Genomic DNA, 22987 nt, shown 5'->3' on the forward strand with positions numbered 1-22987 from the left:
ATAAAATATCTTAATACAGATTTAGATGTTAAACTTGGTCTGTTGAATAGATCATTATCTGCCAACAGAGTTGGTGAATGTAAATTTCCCCAAATGTCTTCTGTGTTACCCTGATTAAATAGACTGGCTCTTATGTAGTGCCTTTCTACTCTTCTTGAGCACTCAAAGCACTTTATGCAATGTGTCTCATTCATTCATACTTTCACTTATTTCTGCATATAAGGGCTTTCTATTTAACATTCACACTATGATAAACAGGAGCAATTCGAGGTTCAGCATCATGCCCAAGGATACTTTGACATGTGCACTAGAGCAGCCAGGGATCGAACCACCCATCTTTCAATAAGTAGATGATTTGCACTACTCCTGAGCCACAGCCACCCCAATTAATCAGTAGTATCTCTTTAAACTCATACCTTTTCATGTTGCGCTGCAATCCAGTGACAGGTCAATGGAAGTCATGTAAAAGCTGGATCATTTAGCAGACACAAAGTCTGTTGTGGTGAACTGTGTCAGGAAGTGTCTGGCTTTTGGGAAATAATGACACTAGCAGACAGACAACTCCATCCAGTATGGATGCTGGTGGATGTAAATAATGCACGGGACTGCCTTAACAGGTTTTTATAAAGTGCTGCTGTTTCAGCCATGTGCTTCGCCTCAATGTCTTTTAGCTTATGCATGTATACACACTCATACATTAGACAGCACATGCAGAAGCATACTTGGCTGCCCACATGCAGTCCTCCTCTCCTGCCCACTCTGGGCCCTAATGAAGCTGCATCTGCCTTTTCCCTCCCAGTTTGACTGCAGTCCCCTAAGTGCAGTCCTTTCAGCTCGACTAATTTACATTCATATTTAAACGCAACATTAAACACCCACACCATTTTTATGGTAAACGGCAACCTTTCACTGCCTTTCAAACCTCACCCCCTCTCATAGTGCGATCCCACTTTTGTTTTGTTTGTTTTTTTTTTTCTTACAGACACATGCTACATTCTGTCATTCGCCATCATCATGCTAAACACCAGCCTCCACAATCCAAATGTAAAGGACAAGCCAACCGTGGAACGGTTTATCTCCATGAACAGAGGCATAAATGATGGAGGTGACTTGCCTGAAGATCTGCTCAGGGTGGGTAGCCCTTCCCAAACTTTGTTTCCTGAAATCGCCCTTCTTTCCTTAATCTCACACATTCTTTACTCTTTGTTTTAGAATTTGTATGAGAGCATCAAGAACGAGCCTTTCAAAATACCAGAAGACGACGGCAATGACCTCACACACACTTTCTTCAACCCGGACAGAGAAGGCTGGCTGCTAAAACTGGGTGAGTGTGTACACAGCTACACGAGAACATAGAGAGGCTATTTTCACCCTCATGACTGCTCCCATAGATGACTTTGTTGTGTCATTAAAGCTGCACATATTTTTGCATAACCCGATAACCAGTGTCTCCCCTGAGGTAAATAGCCTCTGAGTGTGCGTGCATGTGGGTGTGTGTTAAAGGTTACTGTGAGCACATGTGAATGGCTAGAGACACGTCTCCCCGCTTTAATGTATTATAAATGTGGTCTTGAGATCAGACCACCACATGTGGAGACCTTTGAATTATTTACGATGATGCATATTCACACACTGACACGCACATAAATACTGCGTTTCAAAACTTGTAAATCAAGTCAACACACACACATAAAACACACTCTGAAGTTCAGACATTTTCAGGAAGCTGTTCTCATTTTCTGTGCATTTTATAACTGAATTTGATATTTGAGATGTGTAGCTTGTCCCAATCTTTAAATGTTAGTGACATTTCTGTGGCCTCTTTGTCCCTCATGTGTAAATCAACTGTATAGTTTGACATAAGCAAAGGCATAACCTGTATCATTAGAAATGTTAACAGGATTGCAACGAACCTTTCAGTGGTCACATTCAAATCACTCCTGGATGCCAATTCTTCAACTTCTGTTTCCTCTGACATATCTCTCTCTGTTGTATAAATTCACAAAATAATGCATGAATGTATTGAGTGAAGACCTTCAGTCATTGTGAATCTTTACAACAGACTGTACTAAGGGAGTCAGAAATCATCTCTTTCCAATTACTCCTAAATGGCAGATTTGAGTAAAATAATCAGGGTGGAAGGTCAAAAAATTACCTGATATAATAAGGTGAGAACCCAGTGAGGGGATATATTTCATGTAGTGCTTCACAGTAGCTTTCTTAAGTCCACATAGACTAGATCGCCCTCTTGTGGATTGGCTTGATATCAGCAGATGGGAAAGTTTGCTGATGGTGAAAGCTGTGAAGCAGTGCATTGAAGCCTCACTGCGACCAGATTAAAAGGACTGTGGTGCTATATTTCTTTATCATTTAATTTGATTATTTTTGTTTTCTTTTCCTCTTCGTTTGTTTGTTTGTTCCCATGATTTTGGCTGTTGTCTTTCCTCAGGAGGTATGTACACCTGCTCTTCCCCAACGCTAGTCCATCTCTCAGCTCTCAGGTGCTTTCGGTGGCCTGCCATGCTTTCGTTCTCTTCCTCGTTTATTACATTCATACAGAGTTATTTTGTGTGTAGATTTTTTTTTGTCTCCCCATTGACTCATTTGAACTTCAGATGTTTGTTTGTCTGTTCAGTCTCTCATGGAGCTGGTGGTTTTGTCCATGCTCTTTTATCTTTGTCGGGCAGTCGCCGGGTGCATTTGTCACCCTGTGGACTCGACTCGGGGAGCTACTGCTTTGTGACCACACTACTGAGCAATTTGGCCTTTTTTTTCTCTCTTTGCACTGTGGTGGTCACTCTCTTTGATCTCCCGTTTTTTGGAAGCTGCATTATACCTTTTTTCCATACAGCGAGCGCAACAAAGGACTTAGCTTTGAAAAATTGATCATGAACCAGTGTACACATTGGAAGCTGTTGTTTGCTCTCTGATTGAATGGAAAGGGAATACTGCACCTTTTCATCAATGCAGCTTTCCTTATCTCCTTGTATAATTCCTACACGTGGATCTGAAGGTTAACATTGTGGCTCAGGTTGGTGTGGTGCTGGACCGGATTGGACCAAGCTGTGGGAAGATGGCATGGACAGAGGAGTGTGCTGAAAGGAGCCAGACATTGTTTTAATGATAAATTTATGTATTGGTGTTAGTGGTGCATGTTTTCTTTAAATTACAAAAAAGGGGGTAACTAAATTCAATTTGGGGTTTGTTAATCATCAATTGCTAATTGATCAGAATGAGAAAAATCATCCTCAAATAAACAATCCCCTCTTAACCTCCTCTCGTCCAGCCTCCCACAGTCCCGTCTTGCATGGGTGACTCACTCCACTCAGCCCCACTCGGGCCTTGCACCGTCCACACGCCTCTCTGCAACAATCTGCTGGGACGTCCCGCCTCGTCCCAGACATTCTTGCACAGGAGGTGGTGAACTCTTTATTTTTCTCAGAGTGACAGGAACTGACACGGCCATCAGACCAATCGCAACTTTTAGCCAACCCAATCAACTTTTAAGCCGTCAGCTGTGTGATTCTGCCATCGCGTCTGTGCTCTCTGTTGGTCTGCTTTTGTCTTTCTTTTTTTTTTTGCTGTTGCAACATGCTGACGAGTCAAGGTGCGGCGAGGAGCCCTATATCTCCATTTCCGTTTGCCAGTTCAGGCGTGTCGACAGTTTCTGTAGCTACTAAACGTAGACTGAAGTGTTGTGCCTGTCATGATGTCTGTAATATGATGGGATATCATATACAGCGTGTCTGCTGCTATATGATAATACAAGTGTGTTCTACATGTCTATAGAAACATCTTCAAACCCTTGCTTTTGGTAAATGGGTTTCAAAATGCAGCTTTTTACTAACATTGGTGGTGGGAAAACCTAGTCTAGACTAGGCTTAGTAGGCTTATGACTGTCATCGTTAGAAGGAACCCTCCCCAATAACTAAATACTATTTCTATATAGATGCAAAATTACTTAAGTAAGCCCAAACAGGATGTTTAAGATTGAAATGCCTGTGGAGAGACTAAGCATAACTTCAGGCACTGAGCTTCCTGCCCCTCTCTTCGTTGGCATCCTATCCTCCCAGAGTGTGGCTGCCATCTGGTACTGCGATCATGTTTCCCCTCACAGGAAGCAGGGTGACAAAGGGGGTAAGAGTTCAGCTAGAGATCAACAAGAGCAGAGTCAAGTAATGAGCCCCTGCTGCACTTTAAAATGAAGAAGAGAACTTAATCCACAGTCCCTCCTCACTTTCTATGTTCAGCCCTTATATATGGATTTTGCAGCTTTCTAACTGTTGCCCAGTAACATAGGTGGTTCATCAAGCTTAGTGAATGCAGAGCATATAGATCTGTATGCTCCCTATTGATTCTGGCTCTCTAGCCCTCTGAGTAAAATGGTGTTGAGCCAAGAGAGGAGATGCCAGTTTTTTCAGTCATGTCAAAATATGATTGAAAAGTAGCAAACAGCTTTCAACTCAATCCTCAGATGTAAACTCTGGGTAGTTTCTATATGCATTTCTCACCTATAAGGGGTTTCTTTATCATATGAACAGTATATCAGACTGGAAAATGGCAATCAGGCCCATAAATCAACAAATACAAGCAAAAGTATAAAATAGTTATTATAGCTACAAATGGTGTGGTGATGGGGAGCACATGGCATGGACGTGGATTAGGGTGGATAGTGGGGTTCCTTAGGTAAAGGGAGTCCTCTGGAGCCGTCATCTGTCTGTCTGCTCATACATCTGTCTGCCTGTCTGCTGCTCGACACGGTGCTTTGGTGCTCGTTTCTCTTTCCATATCGCTTTCCCTTGCTGAGCCTTTCTGATGCTTGCTGTTTGCTCCACAGGGGGACGAGTTAAAACTTGGAAGAGGAGGTGGTTCATCCTCACAGACAACTGTCTGTACTACTTCGAGTACACCACAGTGAGTACAGTTGTTTCTCTGTTAGAGTTCCCTCCTTTGCTGTTGTCGCTCCTTCGCGCAGTGCTCTCATTTTATATTTGTGCAGGACAAAGAGCCAAGAGGAATCATCCCACTGGAGAACCTGAGTATCAAGGAGGTGGAGGACAAGAAGCCTGTACGTACAGCTCCCTCTAGTGGTTCATCTGTGGAGTACCCACAGTTAGATAGAGACTCAAAATAGCATTTTTGATCAACAGTTATTTTTAAAATAGTTATTTTTGTGGCATTGTCATTTCTAACTTAAAACATCATCACTTCTGTAGAACTGCTTTGAGCTTTTCATACCTGACAGCAAGGACCAGGTGATAAAGGCATGCAAGACTGAGGCTGACGGACGGGTCGTGGAGGGCAACCACACTTTCTACCGCATCTCAGCCCCCACAGCTGAGGAGAAAGAAGAGTGGATGAAAAGCATCAAGTAATTTATAGATTTTTAATTATTTTTACCTCTTTTGAGGTAGCTTAATTTCAGTGATGGCAGTGAATGTCACCACCCTAAAACATGAGTTTTTGACTCTTTCTCCCCTTAAAGTCAACATTTGATCTCCTGTACCCTTAATGATACATTTTGACAACTCAGTTTATATAAATAAAGGTTAAGGGTTTTTCCAACAGTAGTCCTAGTAAGCTGTATAGGCAGAAAACACCCTCACTAACTTCTGATTGAAACTAATTTGTTCTGGAGTCTGCAGTCCTTAAATATGACAGAAACTGCTCTCTTCAGAAAATAGAAATAAGGGTTTAACACCCAGAGGTGTTAAAGAGTGGAAGAGTGACCCACACACAGAGTGAGAACAAATCAGTTTTTACCTTTCAGTTTTAAGGTGCCCTGAAATGTACAAAAACACTATTGGTGAATTATTTTCTACTGATATCTGCGAAAGCCATGCAAAGCAATGAAATGGCTTTTTAAGGCCACTTAATCTGAACATATTCGTTGTGTAAAATCTTTGTCTGTTTTTCATATTTCTTTTAATTCTCCCAAAATACTTTGTTTTCAGAGGCTCATATTTTTCTCAACAGACTTTGATTTCTTGTCCTCACTCTTCCAAAAGTACTGAACAGTATATTGAGTCTGATTATGCTGACTAGCTCCTCTAAATTAATGAATTAAACAGAAGAAGAATTTTGCCTTCCAAATGACTTTAATTAGACTCATCCTAAGAATTTTTTTTTCAGAGAAAAAAGAGAAAAATTAGACCTTCTTGCACAGCTGAGCCGTGTCTAACATTAGTGCTTTATGAGTGCGTCAGTTTGCACATTTTATGAAATTTTGCTGAGATTTTTCTCTGCTTCTGCACCCACAGAGCTGCCATCAGCAGGGACCCCTTTTACGAGATGCTGGCAGCCAGGAAGAAGAAGGTGTCATCCATGAAGAGACACTAGGGGCACTCGGCTCTCCGGACGTTGCATTTGACAGAATAAGGGGCGCGGGGTCTGTTTGCCCTTCCTGGGCCATTGCAGAGGTCATGACCGAGGTCTGCCTCTGACCTCCCCAAGGCTTTTCTCTAGGATACACAACAGGTCTGACTTTTGGACTCTGCAGGCCAGAAAACAAAAACAGGAAAGCATGCTGGGTTTTTAGATAAGAGTCTGGGCTGAGCGCCTCCTCTAACCTCCTGTCTGAATGTGTTGCTTTCTCTCTCAGCTTTGTATGTGCTCTCTGTCTATGAGACCGGAAGGGAGTGTTACTGTGCAACTCAGAGTCCCTTTTGAAGACGCTTTAAAACAACACAGTTCTCATATACACTGCATACATACGCAACATCACAACAAGCATACTTTCATGGAGTCCTCCCCCGTCGCACACATTGTTTTAACTCAGCAGGTCTGACCGAGTGTGGCACCCCAACCAGAATATTCCTCACTGTGTGGAAGAAAAGCGAAGATCTTTTCTGACGTGCTTTAATATGTTTTGGTAATACGTGTCTATTTTTACAGCTTTTACTGTCAAGTCCTCTCGAGCCTTTTGTTGTTTGCTTTTGTAGAATAAAATGTTGTTGAGATAGAAGCTGTAAAGGGGCTGCTATGAGAGGGAGGGAGGGTTATAATTTGCCAACTGTTAGTGATTTTTTTTTTTTAATAGAAAAAAGAAAACAAACTTTTTAAAAAAAAAAAAAAGGAAAAAAAGTTGCCACTCAGGAGATTGCTACCATGTTCAGAGACTTTACAGGGCGGGTTGACTTGGATCATGTAAACAACTCAAGAGATGCATTCAAAGGAACGAAAGGCACGACGGAGGCCCGGGGTGAGCTGTGTTTGTATGTGAAACTGCAGAGAAGGCGTCTGCTTGTCTGGGAGGGGATGCATCCCGGGGATTATGGGCCTGTCTATTGCTTTGGGCTTTTGAGGTCTGAGGATTGGGGGGGGAAAAAAAAAAGAAAAAAAAAGTCGGCCCATTTTTCTCCCCCTCTTTGTCTCATTTCGACTCTAAAACCAAATCATTATATTCCCGTATCATGCAAAAGTCATTGAAATGTCAGAAAACTTACTTTACTGCTGCACAGTGCCTGGTGCTCTAGATGAAATGTGATGAGAAATGCTGCTGGTTAGCAAAAGTAATTTAGATATATATTTTTCTTCCTTTGTTCCACTCATCCCACCTGTCACGCTTCTTTAGAGGTTTGCTTTTACTGTTATAATTAAACAACATTTTCAGCACAGCCTCATTCATCGTTATGTTTAAGACACACTGTAGTTTATGAATATTGTTTTAAAGGAGCAGAAATAAAAGTTTGTATTATAGAAACAGTCCAATCCCTGTCTTAGTCCCTGTCTCAGGATCCAGTGTTCCAGGTGAAACAATACTGAAGAATGTACTGTGGTGAACCAAAATATATATATTTATAGATATATATATGTAGAGAAAGAGGGCAGAATGGCTGATTAGCGATGCACCAAAAAAGCAAAAAATAGTTTTGAGGGTACAGTTAAACAAATAGGGTCTGATTTGTACACCAAGCCATCGTCTCGACTGCTCCACAGTTGTCTCTCATCTCATCTGTGCCTGCTGTCCCTAATCCCACCCCCAGCCGTCCTGTTTCCTGGTCTCCTCCTCTCCTCTCTGCTCTTCCCAGCGCACTACTCCTAGAGGATTAAGCAAAAATGCAAAACAATCATAATTCTAGACAGTATTGGTTTATTTATCAAAGTTGTACATATTTAAATGTATAGTGGGTATTGTGTTTCTAATTTTGTTTATTTGTTTTGCCATTTTCCTTTGGCACTCTGTTAGAATGACTGAGTTAAGGTTTCTATCAATGCCATTTAACCAAGCTGTAATAAAGACAGAATTGTCACAATGCTGACTGTTGTATTCTGTTTTGTTTAAATAGAGCACTGAAGCATATCATAGTTTTAACATGACACCACCAGGTGGCAGTAAGTGATAAGAATCACTGGCCATTGTGCTGCAAACACAGTCTGCACTATTTTTCCACTGCAAATGGTTTATTGTGCACTTTTATGCTGCTAATTAATGCACTTTTCCCAAATCAATGCCTAAATCAAATTATGGTTTAAATGTTGCCAGTCAGCCACATATATGGCTGTGACTATAACTTCCACTTGAGGGCAGCCTTGAATTTGAATCATGCCCTCTCTGTCCTGAACGAACACACAAGTCCCAAAGAAGATTTGCCCTTATAAAATCCACCCTCCCCTTCTGTTACTGTTTAAAACCAGGCCTTATTTACCCTTATAACATTTCATATCTTTTCACGGGCTTGATTTCAAAGTATTTATGGCAGAAATGTCAGGACAGCAGGGAAAGGTCGATATTCACAAGTGAATATGTATCATATTAAATGATGCCTGGAAAGGCAAATCAATAGAAATGACTTTCTCAATGGAGCAGGCATGCAGGAACCAGCAGGATGTAACTGTTGGGATACAGTGCAAAGGGAGAACATCTGTGGTCACAAAGGCTAACATGCAGCTGGATTTGTGTTTCATTTCGATGCCTTGTGTCATAGTGTCATGGGAAAGAACTGGCTGAAAAGCGATTGTTTCTTATTATTAACGACTTTGTAAAGCAGTAAATGATAGGAAGCAAAAAAAGTCACAATCCTGTTGCTTCTGTGGGGGGGAAAAACACCATCTTTGATGAATGGTCTGCATGTTTTTTCCCTATTCTTTCCATCATGTTCAGCAGTCCATGTGTAATTTCACACAAGACCCTTCAAAGTAGTTTGGGTAAACAATTCAGCTGCAAAAACACAAGTTAAACAAATCAATCCCATCTAAATATTTGCAGGAAATGCTAAATTGTCCTCACGCATACGAGCTGTTTCTGAGTACATGGATTGATAAAGTTACATCTAAATTGTTTCTTCTCGGGCTTTAAAACATTTCGACTATCTACATTAATTAAAGTTGAAACGTGTTTATCTGAACCGAAAACACAAAAAAACCTCAAAAAACAGAAGTTCTGTGATCTGTGAAAGATTAAAACCTTGTTGCTTTTTTTTCCTTTCAAACAAGCGATGTCTAAAATCAAGGCTAAATAAAACTGTGCTTATTTGTTTGATATTTTCCTCTGGGCCATTGCCTGCAGTGTTTTGTGAAAACATGGGTACAAATTATGCAACAATTTGTTCCAGATGTGCACTGGAGACAAAACACACAAAAATGACAGCAAGAGATTTGTAGCCCTGAATTCCTGCGTTGCATCAATGCATTCTGTTATTAAGTGCATTACTGTATAATCAAAGTGGTTGGTAAATGGCCCCTGATCATCTTTGCATAGCCGCATTCAAGTAATATTTTGCACCCGTGCTGCGAAACAGGGTGATTTTTGAGAATTGCAGAGCCAGAGCGAGGAGGTGATCGTGACTGATGGGAAATGAGAGGCACGCTGCCACTGAAAGAACAAAAAAAAAGTGAAAAACTGAACGTGTGGTGGTTGTGAAGCGGCGGCAGAAGCAGGGAAGTCTTTGTTTTTTTGTTTTTTTTATTTCTGCACTCTTCTTCGCTTCTCGCATGTCTCACTCGAAGTCTGGTTAAGCAGAAACGTGAAAGGACGGTGACCTCGTGCGTCTTCTTTTTGGTGGTTGACGTTGGAGTGTGCGTGACAAAGGAAAGGTGATACTTTCTTCATTAGGAGTGGAGAAAGGAGTGGACAGGCTGTACTGAAAGAAGATCCCGGGAACAAACTGTATCCACAAATATTATTCAAAGCCAAATATTCTTTAAAAAAAAAAACAAAAGCACGGTATAAATGGCATGGCTCAGTATGACATAGCCGACCTTTGTGCGCTGAAACACACACCACTCGGCTGTGCTGTCACTTTAGGCTTGCTTGGTGGATTCACTTCTCTGTGGTTAAGCTGAGGAAGGAGGGGGAAGGTCTGGGCCTACTGCAGCTCTTATAGGCCAGGCAGAAGGATCCTCCGTCTTCTCAAGTAAGTGGAGACATGTGAGACCAGTAAGGCTCCAATTAGGCCCAGACTATTTCCCAGAAGCACTGGAATCCTCCCCCTGCCTCTCGGCCCACCTCGGTGGGAGAAGGGTGCACCCCACGGTGTCCGGACCTGACCTCAGCTGGCACGAAATGGGCCTTGTCTCGTAGTGGTTCATGCAGGCAAAGAATGTTACACACAGAAAGGCATGCACATACAAACACTGTGTCACGCAAAGAGAGATGCAACACAGCCTTATGGATGTTTTCACCCAAACTCATCCGCAGCTGCACAGCATTTGCTCTGACTGCTCTCTTGGCCCTCGGGTTTGCATAAAATTACCAAGTCAACCCAAAAAAGAAGAGTGTTGTTTGTTTGGGGTTTTTTTTAAGCTGATCTAGTAAGTCTAAAAGTCATCACTCATGTTAAGCAGCATTGCTCTTGTACAATGGGAAGAACCTGATCTCAAATAGCTAAAAAGAAAAAAACAAATCATGCTTGAGCAAACACAAATACACACAGAGACAAAGCACGACACACAGACAGGCTGGAGCCGTTTGCAGGTGGCAATTAAGCATGTTTTCAAATGCAGGATTGTGCAGCGTTCAAGGTGCATGTACACTTTAGGTGCTGTGCTGACACATGTGTTGGTGGTTTACTGGAAGAAAAGATCCTGCTCAGATCATTTTAGCAATCTCTCTGGTAAAGGACAATGACTATAACCTCAGGGCAGGATTTCTGAGAAAGGGAGTTAAAAGGAAGAGACAACAAAGACAAGACTCCCCCCCACAAAACCCCCCCTCACACACACACACACACACCCTCAACTGTCTCTCCCCTTACATCTCACTCTGCCTGACATACCCCTATAACTATGCAAACAGCATATTTACTGTGCAGTGAGTTGTGCATAAGCTAGCTGTTGGGAGCACTGTTTAAAACAGTGATGGTCAACAGCAGGAAAACATAGCTTGCATGGAACAAAAATACAGTTCACTTCATCTCCTTTCAAAGTGTTTGTGCGTGTGTTTTTTATCACAAGCATGCAATTGTGTACGTTTGAAAAGTTTCCTGAACACAAAAATCTCAGAAACCGTCTAATTAACGCCAACTGAAGGAGATCTGTGTTCTAGCTTTTATTTAAGATACGTGACAAAAAACCTTTCTTTCTGATAAAATCAAAACAGGAGGCATGTTCGCTTAACATCATTTGTGACCCTCTTCCTTCCTAACAGCTGCTTACTTTCCCTGAACAATATCGTTTTTCCCATACGTTTTGAGGACGTCCTCTTTATCGCTGACATAGTGACCCAGTTATAAGAGCTTGGAGGAAATAAAAAGTGCTCACAAACAGGTTCCTGTTAACAATCAGCAAGCTGACAATGTCTATGGGTAGATTTATGAGTTAGTTGTAAAGATCACTAAAGGATGCGTAACTGATTAGTACCTGTAAGGAAAGTATGCTGATTGCAGTTACCGGCATTGTAGCTGAGAAATGAAACAGCCACTTGTCTTTACACACAGTTGTGATATAGTGGAGTAATTGAGGTTACACTCCTTCTGTTCATGTCATAACAAAAACTTCTCTGACTTATGTTTTGGTAACGAGTTCATCTACATGTGAATTCTTTCCTTTGTAACTGGTAGCTCTGGATATAATTATACAGAGCGTTAAAGTGAACGCAAAGCCTGCGCTGGAGCCATTTTTTTGCATTTCAGCTCTGTGCTGGGGTTTGCTGCTCTCCTAGCCTGTCGGTATATAGAGCAGACTCTTGTCAAAGGGCTTGGCCTTTGTATCAGTGGGCTTTCTGCAGCGTATCACAGCCATTCAGCATCCTTTAGTGTTCGAGCACGGACTAATGGTTGTGACTGTTTCTTTTCTTTTCTTTTCTAGAAAGGTTTCACATTTTCACATAAACTGAAACAGAGAGCAGAGGTGAGCAGCAAAGCCGCATCAGAGACTCAACACGACAGTGGGCTTAGCGTGGGCTAACAATTCTTGTGTGACGGAGGGGTTGGTTTTAATTTTTGTGATTGACTTTTTTGAGTGCAAACTTTCATATATGCTTCCAGGGCAAAACAGATAGCAGAGGAGAGCAGCAATGCAGCGTTCGAGACTCTCGGCATAAAGTTTTGCTCAGTATGAGTTAACAATGGTGGCATGGGCTAATGGTTGAAATTAGATTACTGTTATTATTATTATCCATGCACCATCCGGTTTGTTACCCACCTGGAAACATTCACATCAGCAGCCAGTTTAGAATCGCCAGTTAATCTAACATGCATGTATTTGGACTGTACCCATAGAGCAGGGCATCTAACATGCTGACGCTCAGAGGCTCTCATTCTGAATTATCCTTGGGCGACACACAGAACCATGAGTTGACCCTGGTGCATATATCAGAGTGTAAATGTTAACCAGTGCTAAGAGTGGTGCTTTGAGTGTTCAGCTGAATAGAAGGAGTAGAACTTGCTAACACACAGCAACGGAGTAATTGAGAGAAGGAAAAAAAGACAGAAGGTAGTTTGTTTCAGTGGGAAAACAGGAATTTATGAATTTTTCTGCGCATTCGTTGAACTGTGGGTGGATCTCATTCTGGGAAACTGAATATTTGTGTGAGTATGTATGTGCGTGCGCTGAGAAAGAGAAGCACATTGTTTTTCTTCCCTACGAGTTTCATGTGGTTTAATCTCACGTCCAAATGAAATGTCCTGTAGATTACCTCATGTCGATTGAAGCGTATTGTATAATTTGCAGCGACAGGACTTCGAAGAACCTGAGATTAGAACTTCAGGAAACTGGGATAAGCTGGAGTAATTTCTGGAACCGGCAGATTGTTTGTTTACATGCAAGCGTATGTTTTGGAACAGGCTGTACCTTCCTTCCAAGATTTTTAGTTAAGAACAGGAAAATGAGGGGAAAGGAGGCGGTGGTTTGGAACAAGTCCAGAAGAATTTCCTGTCTATAGGGAGTGCCCGACTAGAAGAGGACAAAAGGAAATGCCTTGCAGAAAGAGAACGGGAAAGGGCTGGCGGTTGCAAAGCACTTTTCTGAACTCTAATTCAGGGCCGGTTAACACTTGTTCTTTTTTGTGATTAATGCCTTTGTTAATGAGTCAAATATTGCTGTATTTTAGGCACAGAACCAGTGTAAAAAGTCCTTCTTTGTAAAATATGTAATCACAAAACATATCTGAAATACGCAGGAAAGGCCATGCAGACAGGGCCTCCCTCTGTTAGGGCCTCTTGGAAACACTGAGCTGCTGTTTTCAGAGGCCGCAAACCTCAAAGTGTAGGAGTTGCATTTCTCTGAAGCAAAAAACAGGATTATCGAGAAAACAGAACTGCAAAAGGAGAAGAAATGCATCTGTCCTGAGCTGTTGATTTGTGACACCCAAGGAAACAAACACTAGCAGATGATGATGGAGAAGATGAAAGAACGTTCCTCTAACACTAAAGAGAGTCAGACATGAAGACACCTGCGCTAGGAACAATAGGCTCCATTCAATCCAGCGAATGGCATTTAGTCCATTTATAGTCTCATGATATGACTTCATTGTGTCCGCGGAGATCACGTGCAAGGTCAATGAGGTCTCACAGACATACGGAAATGTTTACAGTTGGGATCAAAGCTTTCCTGCGTATGACTGATATATCCTGAGAAGTATCCTCACATATCTGAGTCGGATCTTTTAGATTGTCTGGTATGCCATCAGTGAGTGGAAAATCCTCATTTGAGATGAGGTTGATCTACAGTTTGAGAATATCTTCCAGGTTAATCCCCTCTGATCCACTGAAATGTCCCTGTCCCATCCCTAGTCCATATCACAAGGATCCATCAGCACTTTTATCTCAACAGTAACCGCAAAACCTGTGTGTGAGCGTTGCACATATACACAATAAATCCTTCCGGAAATATCACGCTTACTGGCAAAGCATGGGATCAAATTACTACTACTGCGTTATAGAGGAAGTTTGCGTTTCTGTGTTTGCATGTGTTGGTGCATTTGGATGAGCCCTATATCATTCTAGCATCTGCATATAATAAATGTCTGCATGCACGCGTGTGTGTTCCTTGCAAGACAAGGGCGATCATGTGTGCTTTGGCACCACGTCCCCTCAGTTGAGTGCATTTAAACAAGGTGTTCTCGGTTAACAGTATCCCTAGGCCAACCTGCTATTATGGCGCAGACAGATTTATTACCAGCTGCCTGAATGACATCAGCCAGCTATTTCTGGGATTTGTGGGAATCAAAGTCCATTTTGAAGATCCCGATTATGTCATTAGCTCCCTCTGTCCCCAAGCATTCGATACTGATAAAAGAATGGTGGCGGCAGAGGCAGATGAGCCAAGATAGGCAGACAGCGTCACATCAATCATATTATCTGCACAGATCTGAATGTTTTGAGGCAACACATCACATCTGGACACCGGCCATTTCAAGGAACGCGCCACGTGTGCATTCTTCAGAGACAGCTCATGGTCTGTGCATGGTTGTATGCCCTAACATACTTATGCAGTGATCAAAGAGGCGCAGATTGTGAAACCCGATGTGATGTTTTTGTTTTGTTTTGTTCAGGTTGTGTATTAGCTGTGCATCCCTCATACATTAAGTTATCTAAATGAAATCAGTGGAAAACACAGTTATTCTCCCGCAGCTGAGAGCCGGATGATTTATACGACTCAATATGTTGCCACCGCCTGACTTAACATAATGACAAAAACTGATATCTAAAAACCCAAATTTTTCATTGCATGGTGTGGTTGTGTGCCAGACTTTTAGGCCACTAAAAAGAAAAGTGCTCTTGTTACACTCTGGTTTTTAGATGGATTAAGCAAACAAAATAGAATGGGTTCATTAGTGAACTTTACAGGCATTGGTACACAGAGTTTGTTACTTTTGGACAGAGCCAGGAATTTCATTACGTAGCCGCATATTCAGGGCCTGCTACTCAAACTAACTAAGTCCTGGCCAGAAATAAATAAGGATATTTCCCAAAATATTCCCCAAAATAAATACACTTTAGATGCATTAGATTCGGCATGTTTGATTTTTTGTTTGTTTTTTTTTTTTTTTTTTTTTTTTTGGGGGGGGGACATTCTTGTGCCTGTTATTGTTTGAAGTGAAGAATGGGATATGGATCATTTGTGAGAAAGCTTCACTTGTACCTACAAAAAACATCCAACCCGAAGCCACTTTCTGTGGAAAATTATGTGGATCTAGGCGACAACTCTTGATGCCATTTGTTCCTTTTCTTTCCTTTTCCTCCTTAATTTTGACAGTAATCAGAGTGAATGAATCACACAATCGCAGAGCCAACTCTTCCTGAATCAATTTTCGCTTATTATGCGCGTCAGTGTCAGAAAAAGCCACTAATCCCAGGGGGTCTAAGATTTGTATGACTTATATGATTTAAAGATCTCAGGAATCTTGTAGGAATCCAACTGAAGCTCCATCCTTACTGGAAATTTTCTAAAATGACTATTTGCATATTTCAGATTGAACTGATCACAACAGCACTCCTCCCTTTGTCTCATGATGATGGCAGATAAGAAAACAAACCCGCTTCTGGAAAAATGATCACAAGGCCAACAGTGAACATGCAAATGCAAGTATATTCCACTTCCACTTCCACTTCCTCATCTAGAAGGAAGAAGAATAATTGGCATTTATACAGAAATGCACCATAGTGTGTTGTGATGTAAATATTGCAGCACTGCTTGGACTGAATAAGTTTGCTGGTCGTTTGCTTGCAGTCGTTAATCGAAAATAATTTATTCATGAAGCTTTCCCAGCAATTTAATAAGCCTAACATTAACACTTTGTCCAGAGACAATTATCTATGCACTGGGTGCATAATATGAATAAAGAGTTTTGTTTATCTCCCATGGTAGTGCTGTCAAACATTGCAATGATAGTTTTAGTGTGAAGAGTAAATTAATAGCACTATGTTCTGCTTTTAGCCCTTCCCAGAAGGCAGCTATGACATTCATAAATAGACACCATGTGATACTAAGCGAGGAATGCTGCCTGTGCCAAAACGTGACACCCAATGTCAGTGCCAGCTTTCACAACTTTACAGATCATCAAGTGGGAATCAACCATTTATATATATATATTAAAAAAAACCCTGCACGTTTAATCACCCGTGCAGAGAGAAATACAGTAAACTATGTACCAGCAGTATGCATATTAAATAAAAGGGAAAAAAAATCTGCACAGTCTGATTGTCTGTGAGCTTTGAATGGAGGGTATGTTTTCATTTTTGGAATTTTATTTTGAATTTTTTTCTTTTTCCTGAAAAAACCCTTTTTACTTCTCATGTAGTGTCGTCAGTTCTCATTAAGAGGAAAGAGTAAATATTAATAAGAAAGCGCTTGTCTCTGTCAAAATACAGGAACACTTCTGCAACAGAAGAGTTGCGCAATCAGAGTGATGAATGGTATTCGTAGTGCGCATGAACAGAATATTCCCAAGTGTTTCCCGGATTAACCTCGTATGTCGTGAAAGACAACTCCACAATGGTTACAGTAAACACAAAATACATGGATATGTTTTCATCAACATATACAAGGACATATAAATTTAAAGAAGAAGAAGAAGAAGAAGAAGAAGAGTAGCTTGTGAAAAACAGTGTTGCCATTGGGGTTTTTGTGGCATTCTCAGCTGTGGTGGTCATGCATAAGACTTCCCATAATTTACAGAAACACAAAGACCGACATTGACAGCGACACTGTAAGAAAGAGACTGAAAAAGTTACCAGGAAATCATTACTGAATGATTCGTAATAACACAGAAGTTGCCCTGCCCAATCAAAAAAAGGAAGTTTTACAGTAATTTAGTTCCAAATGGCAGTAAGTGGACAAATAGAAACAGGGGAAATAGCAGGTAGAGACACAAAGTGCCATTGTTCATTCATTATAAAGACTAACACATTTTAGACTGACAGGCATACCAGGAATCTACCAGATTATCTTAGCTCATCAGTGTCTGTTCTACGGGAACTTTTGAGATTTCCTTTTACAGTCCTTCCTTTCGTGAAATACAATGTCTGTGTAAGTTAGCGCAAGGATTTTATTCTGGCTCTTCTGTGCATAATAGGATTTTAAAAGAAAAAACTAAACAAAAACGCTGTTACCAGTATTGTTGATTCAACTGGAATTCAGGATCAGTCCATTCAGCTGTGCAAACACCTTTGTAACTGCTGGCACTACGAATAATTTCCGAAACTGACAAAAAAAGGTCTTCCTCTCAAGTGAAACTCTGCTAAACCAAGCAGCTCCAAAATATTTTGTTGAATAATATTTTTTTGCTTTTCGCCGCCCTTTCCAGTTGATAGGTCTGCTATTTTGCCCTCATCCCCAGTGGGTTTACGGGAACCATGAGCTAGGGTAAATTTCTGAGTCAGTCTGGGAAAACTTAAACAGCTGTCTCTTTTTTTTCTCCCTAAATGGTGGTTTATAGCTAAAAGCTAGCATCCGCTACCATGTGATGCCTTGTCTAATCCACAACAATTTCTATGAAGAACTACACAGAAAATCTGGTTGTTGTTGATGTATTTGTTTGTCAGTAGACAGCGCTCATGCATTTGAACCTTTAAATATGAACAAATGCTTATTTTTGGTGTAGTATTTTCATTCACTAAGACTACTATAAATATAAGCCAGGGAATGGCACACACACATGCACACACACACACACTTAACCTAAAAAACCAAATGTGTCATTGCCAAACCTCCCAGCCACATATGTTTAACCGGAGTCCCACAGTGTGCTACAGCAACAGAGAAGAAAGCTGCCTCAGCTACAGGTCACTTGGTTCGCCTGCCACCTTGACTGACAAATGTATGCACAGCCTCAGTTTATTGTAATTGACCTGTAAAATTACAGTACACACATTAAACAGCCAAGTCAGCATCCCATAATAGTGTGCATAATTGTCCCTGTTGAGCACTGGGGAGGCAGGTTCTTTTTCCCAGCTTCAGTCAGCTTACTAGTTCATTTTTGTTCCAGCCATTCCTAGTATGGACCCTGGGGAGCCTTTGAATACCAAATTGTTGCTTTACATTGATGACACCATAGTTTTTCTGGAAACAAGCACACTGTTACAGGGCTATCCTAGTGATCCCCTCCCATCCTGCTTGCCTGTATTAGACAGCACCTGACTCACCTCTGTGGACACAGCTGGTCTTTAACAAAGCCCATCAGGCACTCTGGCGTCACTCTATTTCCCTCAAGCTCCCCCCCTTGTCCTGAAGTTTGTTAAAAAAAACAGAAAAAAATTGGGGGTTTTTTTCTCTTTATTTCTATGGATTCCAGTTTGTGTTGAGAAATGTCAGATTCCTGTACGACCTAATAGATCTCAGCATTAATGAGTAAGCTGGATACAGAAAGGCAGATCCTGACATGAAAAAACAGCCTGGAGTTAATCTACAGCAGAACATCCAGCTGAAGCTGATGGTCATAGCTGAGTCAACAGGGAACAAGATGAGGTGGACAGTGTGAGCACTCTATCAGTCACAATTTACCAAAGATAGGCATTTCCACAACTGAACAACTGACTTCTGATGAATTAAAAAAAAAATGTAATCCTTGTTTAACAGCTCTACAAACTGGCTTATAACACTCATTCATAGTGTCTCTAAAAACATATTTTAAACATTTATTTTATAATCTGCCTATACACCCGTTTTTATTCATGTGTACCCACCAAAAAGGGGCAAATAAACAATTGCAAAGGCACTTTTTCAGCTGAAAAACAGCAGCACAGTCTCTTTAGAGAAGCATTTTGTAATGGCTCATATTAATGAGGGTATACCTCATTAATATACCCTACTAGGACATATATAGTCAGGAAAATTGGTAAAATGGTATTAATACGTGTATAAAGACAGCTTAACATAGGACTTAAACTGCTCTATTTCATGTCCAATATTATACAGACTATGCAGGTGTAGCTTCAAGACACAATAAATACCTTACAAATGATCACCGTGTCACATTAAAGCACATTAAGGTTTATAAGAGAGCGCTCAAATATCTCAGGGCGCTCATTAAAAGTGCATAAACCCTGCGTGGAAAACTGTTAAAACATCTGACGACAAGAAGTAAACAATAACCCGCTGCCCTTGGAAACCAGCTGTTGCCGGTTGAGAAATAAAATCAAGTTTCCCAAAATCTGTCGCCCTCTATGGGAAGGCAGCGATGAGCGTTCAACCCTCTGTTACTATGAATTTCTCAGAAACCGATTGCACAAAGCGTCGCAGCTGAATCATTACCTCACGCTAATCACTAAAAGAGGAAGAGGAACTTTTAATAGGAAAAAAATGACTACATAGCCAAATATAGTTTTATGGTCATCGTCAATAGGCATCGAGGCTCGAAATCTACAATGAAGTTAAAAGTTTTGTGTGAACAAAGACACAGAGGTGCAGGAGGACTGCTTGGAACTCCTCACTAACTTCATTTGGAGGAACAGCGGCGGGGGGAGGGGGGGCAGTGCGCTTCTCATAGCAGGAATCCTTTAAAAAAAATAAACACACGCTTCCTGTCAATCTGCCAGGAGAGCAGCTTTACTGGAAGTGAGGGGGCGGGGTCTGAAGACTCTGTATAAAAGGCTCACCGCTCTCTGAGAGGCGCACTCAGCTTGTTACACACAGAGACGGCTCTTTACTAACCTGCCAAAAAGAAAAGACAAGACAAAAAAAACTTTGAAGTTTTTTCTCAAGCACCCCAAAAGGAGGCAGGACAACTCACTATCCGAGCAAGCGTTTGGATTTAACTTAAAAGAGAAACATCACAGGTACGGACCAGTCTCTTTTCTCCTTTTTTGCACTCTCTCTCTGTAGCATAAAATCCTTATTATATAACCAGAATGTATAAGTGTGTAATTCATGTCAAGGGTGTTTAACTAACTGAGGCAAGCTGTTTAGAGAAGCCGACCGTGGCATGTAAATTGAGCAATGAATATTATGCTGTCTTTACTGGAACTGACCGTGGTGCCTCAATCCCGAGGGCAGATTACACACACATACGCACATACACACTCATACACAAAGTTTCCCCGAAACGGCTGGAAGTTAGCTGAAGGATATTAGTCAAACAGGGAGAGCAGAGTAAGGCTGGGTAGCCCCAAAGTTTTAAACATGACATACAGTTATGGAAGGAAAAAAAAGTTTCCAGTAGTGCCTTTGGGAGTTTTAAGAGTATTCAAGTTGAATTTGTAGTTAAAGTTTAAATCAGAATTTTAATGTCTGTGTCATCAAAACTGAGTTTTAACCCAAGCCTCTTCTTTCTTTTCTTCAGGTGTTTCACTCAGGCAAAGGCTGAAAACAGACCGATTCTTGCCTACTCAAACAACCCTCTCCACCTCACCTCTTCTTCTCTCGTCTGTGCAGCACCCGGTGCTCCTCAGGCTGCCAAGAAAGCGGGCATAGCGCCATGGTAACTCACAGCAAGTTTGACTCCGCGATGAGTAGCAGCCCCTTGGACTCCAAAATGCGGCTGTCTTACCATTACAAAACGTTCACCTCGAAAACTCAGTATCAGATGGTCCTGTCCACTTTTCAAAAGCTCCAGGAGAGTGGCTTCTACTGGAGCACCATCACCGGCAAGGAGGCCAATGCCATGCTGGCGTCCGAGAAAGTGGGCACCTTTCTGATCCGTGACAGCGCTGACCACCGACACCTTTTCACCCTCAGTGTCAAGACAGCCTCGGGCACCAAGAACCTTCGCATCCAATATGACTCAAACTCTTTTTACCTGCAAACTGACCCTAAGAACGTTCAGTCTGTTCCCCACTTTGACTGCGTTCTCAAGCTGGTTCATTTCTACATGGCTCAGAATAAAGGGAACATTCAAAGTGGGAATATCTACTACATTTACTGCAGTGGGCAGAAGATCCCTCTGGAGCTCATCCGACCTCTCTCCTGCTGCATGTCCACTTTGCAGCACCTGTGTAGGAAAACCGTCAATGGACATTTGAACATTTCTTCCAAAAGAGACCAACTTCCTCATAATTTGAAGGACTTCCTCCAGGAGTATGACGCTCCTATCTAGTGGCATTTGACTGATCCCTGTGTTAAGAGTGTAATGGAAAAAACCTGGTTGGTTTCAGAGCACCTATACACAGTCGGGAGCTGCATTTGAGGAGTAATGAAGCAGTAGAGTCGACAGACTCGAGCCCAGGACTGAGCTTATGAAGGGGGACCACATGTACTGACAAGATGTGTGTAGTTCTCAAGAAAGACATTTAGAAAGACACTGGATTGAGGACCAATCCACAAAGAGGGCCAAGAGAATGAGAGCACTGCTGTGATCTGGTGGCACGAAAGAGAGATAACACCGCTATCTTCGTCTGCCTCACTGATGACGTGAAACTTAGTAAAAACCGAAGTGAGGTTCACAGCCAGCTGTCTACAGTGCAATGACACATAGGTTCCCTCTGCCACCGCTGCTGCTGCTAACCAGTGTACTGTGAGGCTGTTTAGCTCACACATCAGCCTTAGAAAATGATCCACCAATTACAGCTGGACTGGCTTTGTTACTGGATGAGAATCTTGGAAGTGTTAGCATCCTGGGAATTCTGGTCTAGTGTTCGCTGGAAATCCACAGACAATAAATGGAAAAAGCCAGAGTACAAATAAATGGACACTGATTGGTTTTCTGGGTTTATTTGTGCAACAGCTTGTGTGGGAAAACTTTTTTTTAAATGTGGGATGTATAAAGAATGGAAAATGTGGACATTTATATTTTTGATTTAGAGAAAAGGTTTACGCCAAATTTTGCCAGAACAAGACCACAGTTTGTTGGAAGGTCAACAAGACTGAATCCTCAGAGATTTTACTTGAGAAAGGAGCACCACTGCCAAGTTAAGCAAATACAAAGACACCCTTTTATTGGCTGAACGGTGTCTTAGTACTTGTGGCACAGGCAGGATCATTACTGCATTCAAATGAATGTCAACATCATTTTCCTTAAAACCATGAGCTAAAATGAAATGGTTGATCTTTTTTGTGTGTGTGCGCTTGTATGCGCTGTCTTTCATAAAGATGTATTTTTGCCAGCCCAACCACTTGCTGGGGATGCTTGAAGATAATTGAGAAGTTTGACGAAGCAAGCAGACTGATACAACTTTGCACTTATTTATATGTGTACAAACGTTTCACTAATTTATAATAAAGAGTGATATTTTTTCTAAAAACTGACATCTCATTGTTTTATTTTACTTTGCCTGTGTGTGGATGGGGAGTTGTGGTGGACACAAAGCTGACATGACATGCCTGGATCTTTAACTTAGGGTTACATACACATGTAGTTTAGTTTTTTTGCCACAGAATTCAGGTCACAAGATTTCTGCTCATGATTTCCATTTAGAGTTTACCAAGTGCCACCTTTAACCGAGATGGGAAACCACAGCTCTATATCTGACGCTATTTTTTTTCTTTTCTTTTTTGATGTATTAAACACAAAGATATAAAAGGCTTTATACTTTCTATTTTAAAAGATTAGCTTCTCCAGAAGACAGCATGCTTGGTTTGAACTTCAAACAAAAAAGTTATTTCTGAGTGTTATTTCCTAAGAGTATTTCTTCCTCTAACTGAGAAGCTGCCACACACAAAATACTCCAGAACT

General features: G+C 41.4%; 2 protein-coding genes across 5 annotated transcripts in view; both read left to right on the plus strand.

Annotated features, from left to right (window-relative positions):
* The window catches only part of cyth1a (cytohesin 1a), a 40356-nt gene extending 32095 nt beyond the window's left edge, over positions 1-8261 (plus strand). For all 4 annotated transcript variants that reach the window (XM_063471907.1, XM_063471905.1, XM_063471906.1 and 1 more), the window contains exons 8-13: positions 983-1131; positions 1213-1324; positions 4838-4914; positions 5000-5068; positions 5217-5371; positions 6261-8261. In XM_063471907.1, the coding sequence (XP_063327977.1) occupies positions 983-1131; positions 1213-1324; positions 4838-4914; positions 5000-5068; positions 5217-5371; positions 6261-6339 (641 nt within the window). In that variant the 3' untranslated portion in view covers positions 6340-8261. The remainder of the gene's footprint in view (positions 1-982; positions 1132-1212; positions 1325-4837; positions 4915-4999; positions 5069-5216; positions 5372-6260) is intronic.
* Positions 8262-20008: 11747 nt separating this feature from the next.
* On the plus strand, positions 20009-22535 carry socs3a (suppressor of cytokine signaling 3a). Its single transcript, XM_063470664.1, has 2 exons — positions 20009-20156; positions 20660-22535. Exon 2 carries the CDS (start codon positions 20795-20797, stop codon positions 21410-21412), a length of 618 nt encoding a protein of 205 aa, XP_063326734.1. The 5' UTR covers positions 20009-20156; positions 20660-20794; the 3' UTR covers positions 21413-22535.
* Positions 22536-22987: the final 452 nt, after the last annotated feature.

The sequence above is a fragment of the Pelmatolapia mariae genome, linkage group LG4, assembly GCF_036321145.2.
Source record: "Pelmatolapia mariae isolate MD_Pm_ZW linkage group LG4, Pm_UMD_F_2, whole genome shotgun sequence".
In the NCBI taxonomy this organism is placed as follows: domain Eukaryota; kingdom Metazoa; phylum Chordata; class Actinopteri; order Cichliformes; family Cichlidae; genus Pelmatolapia; species Pelmatolapia mariae.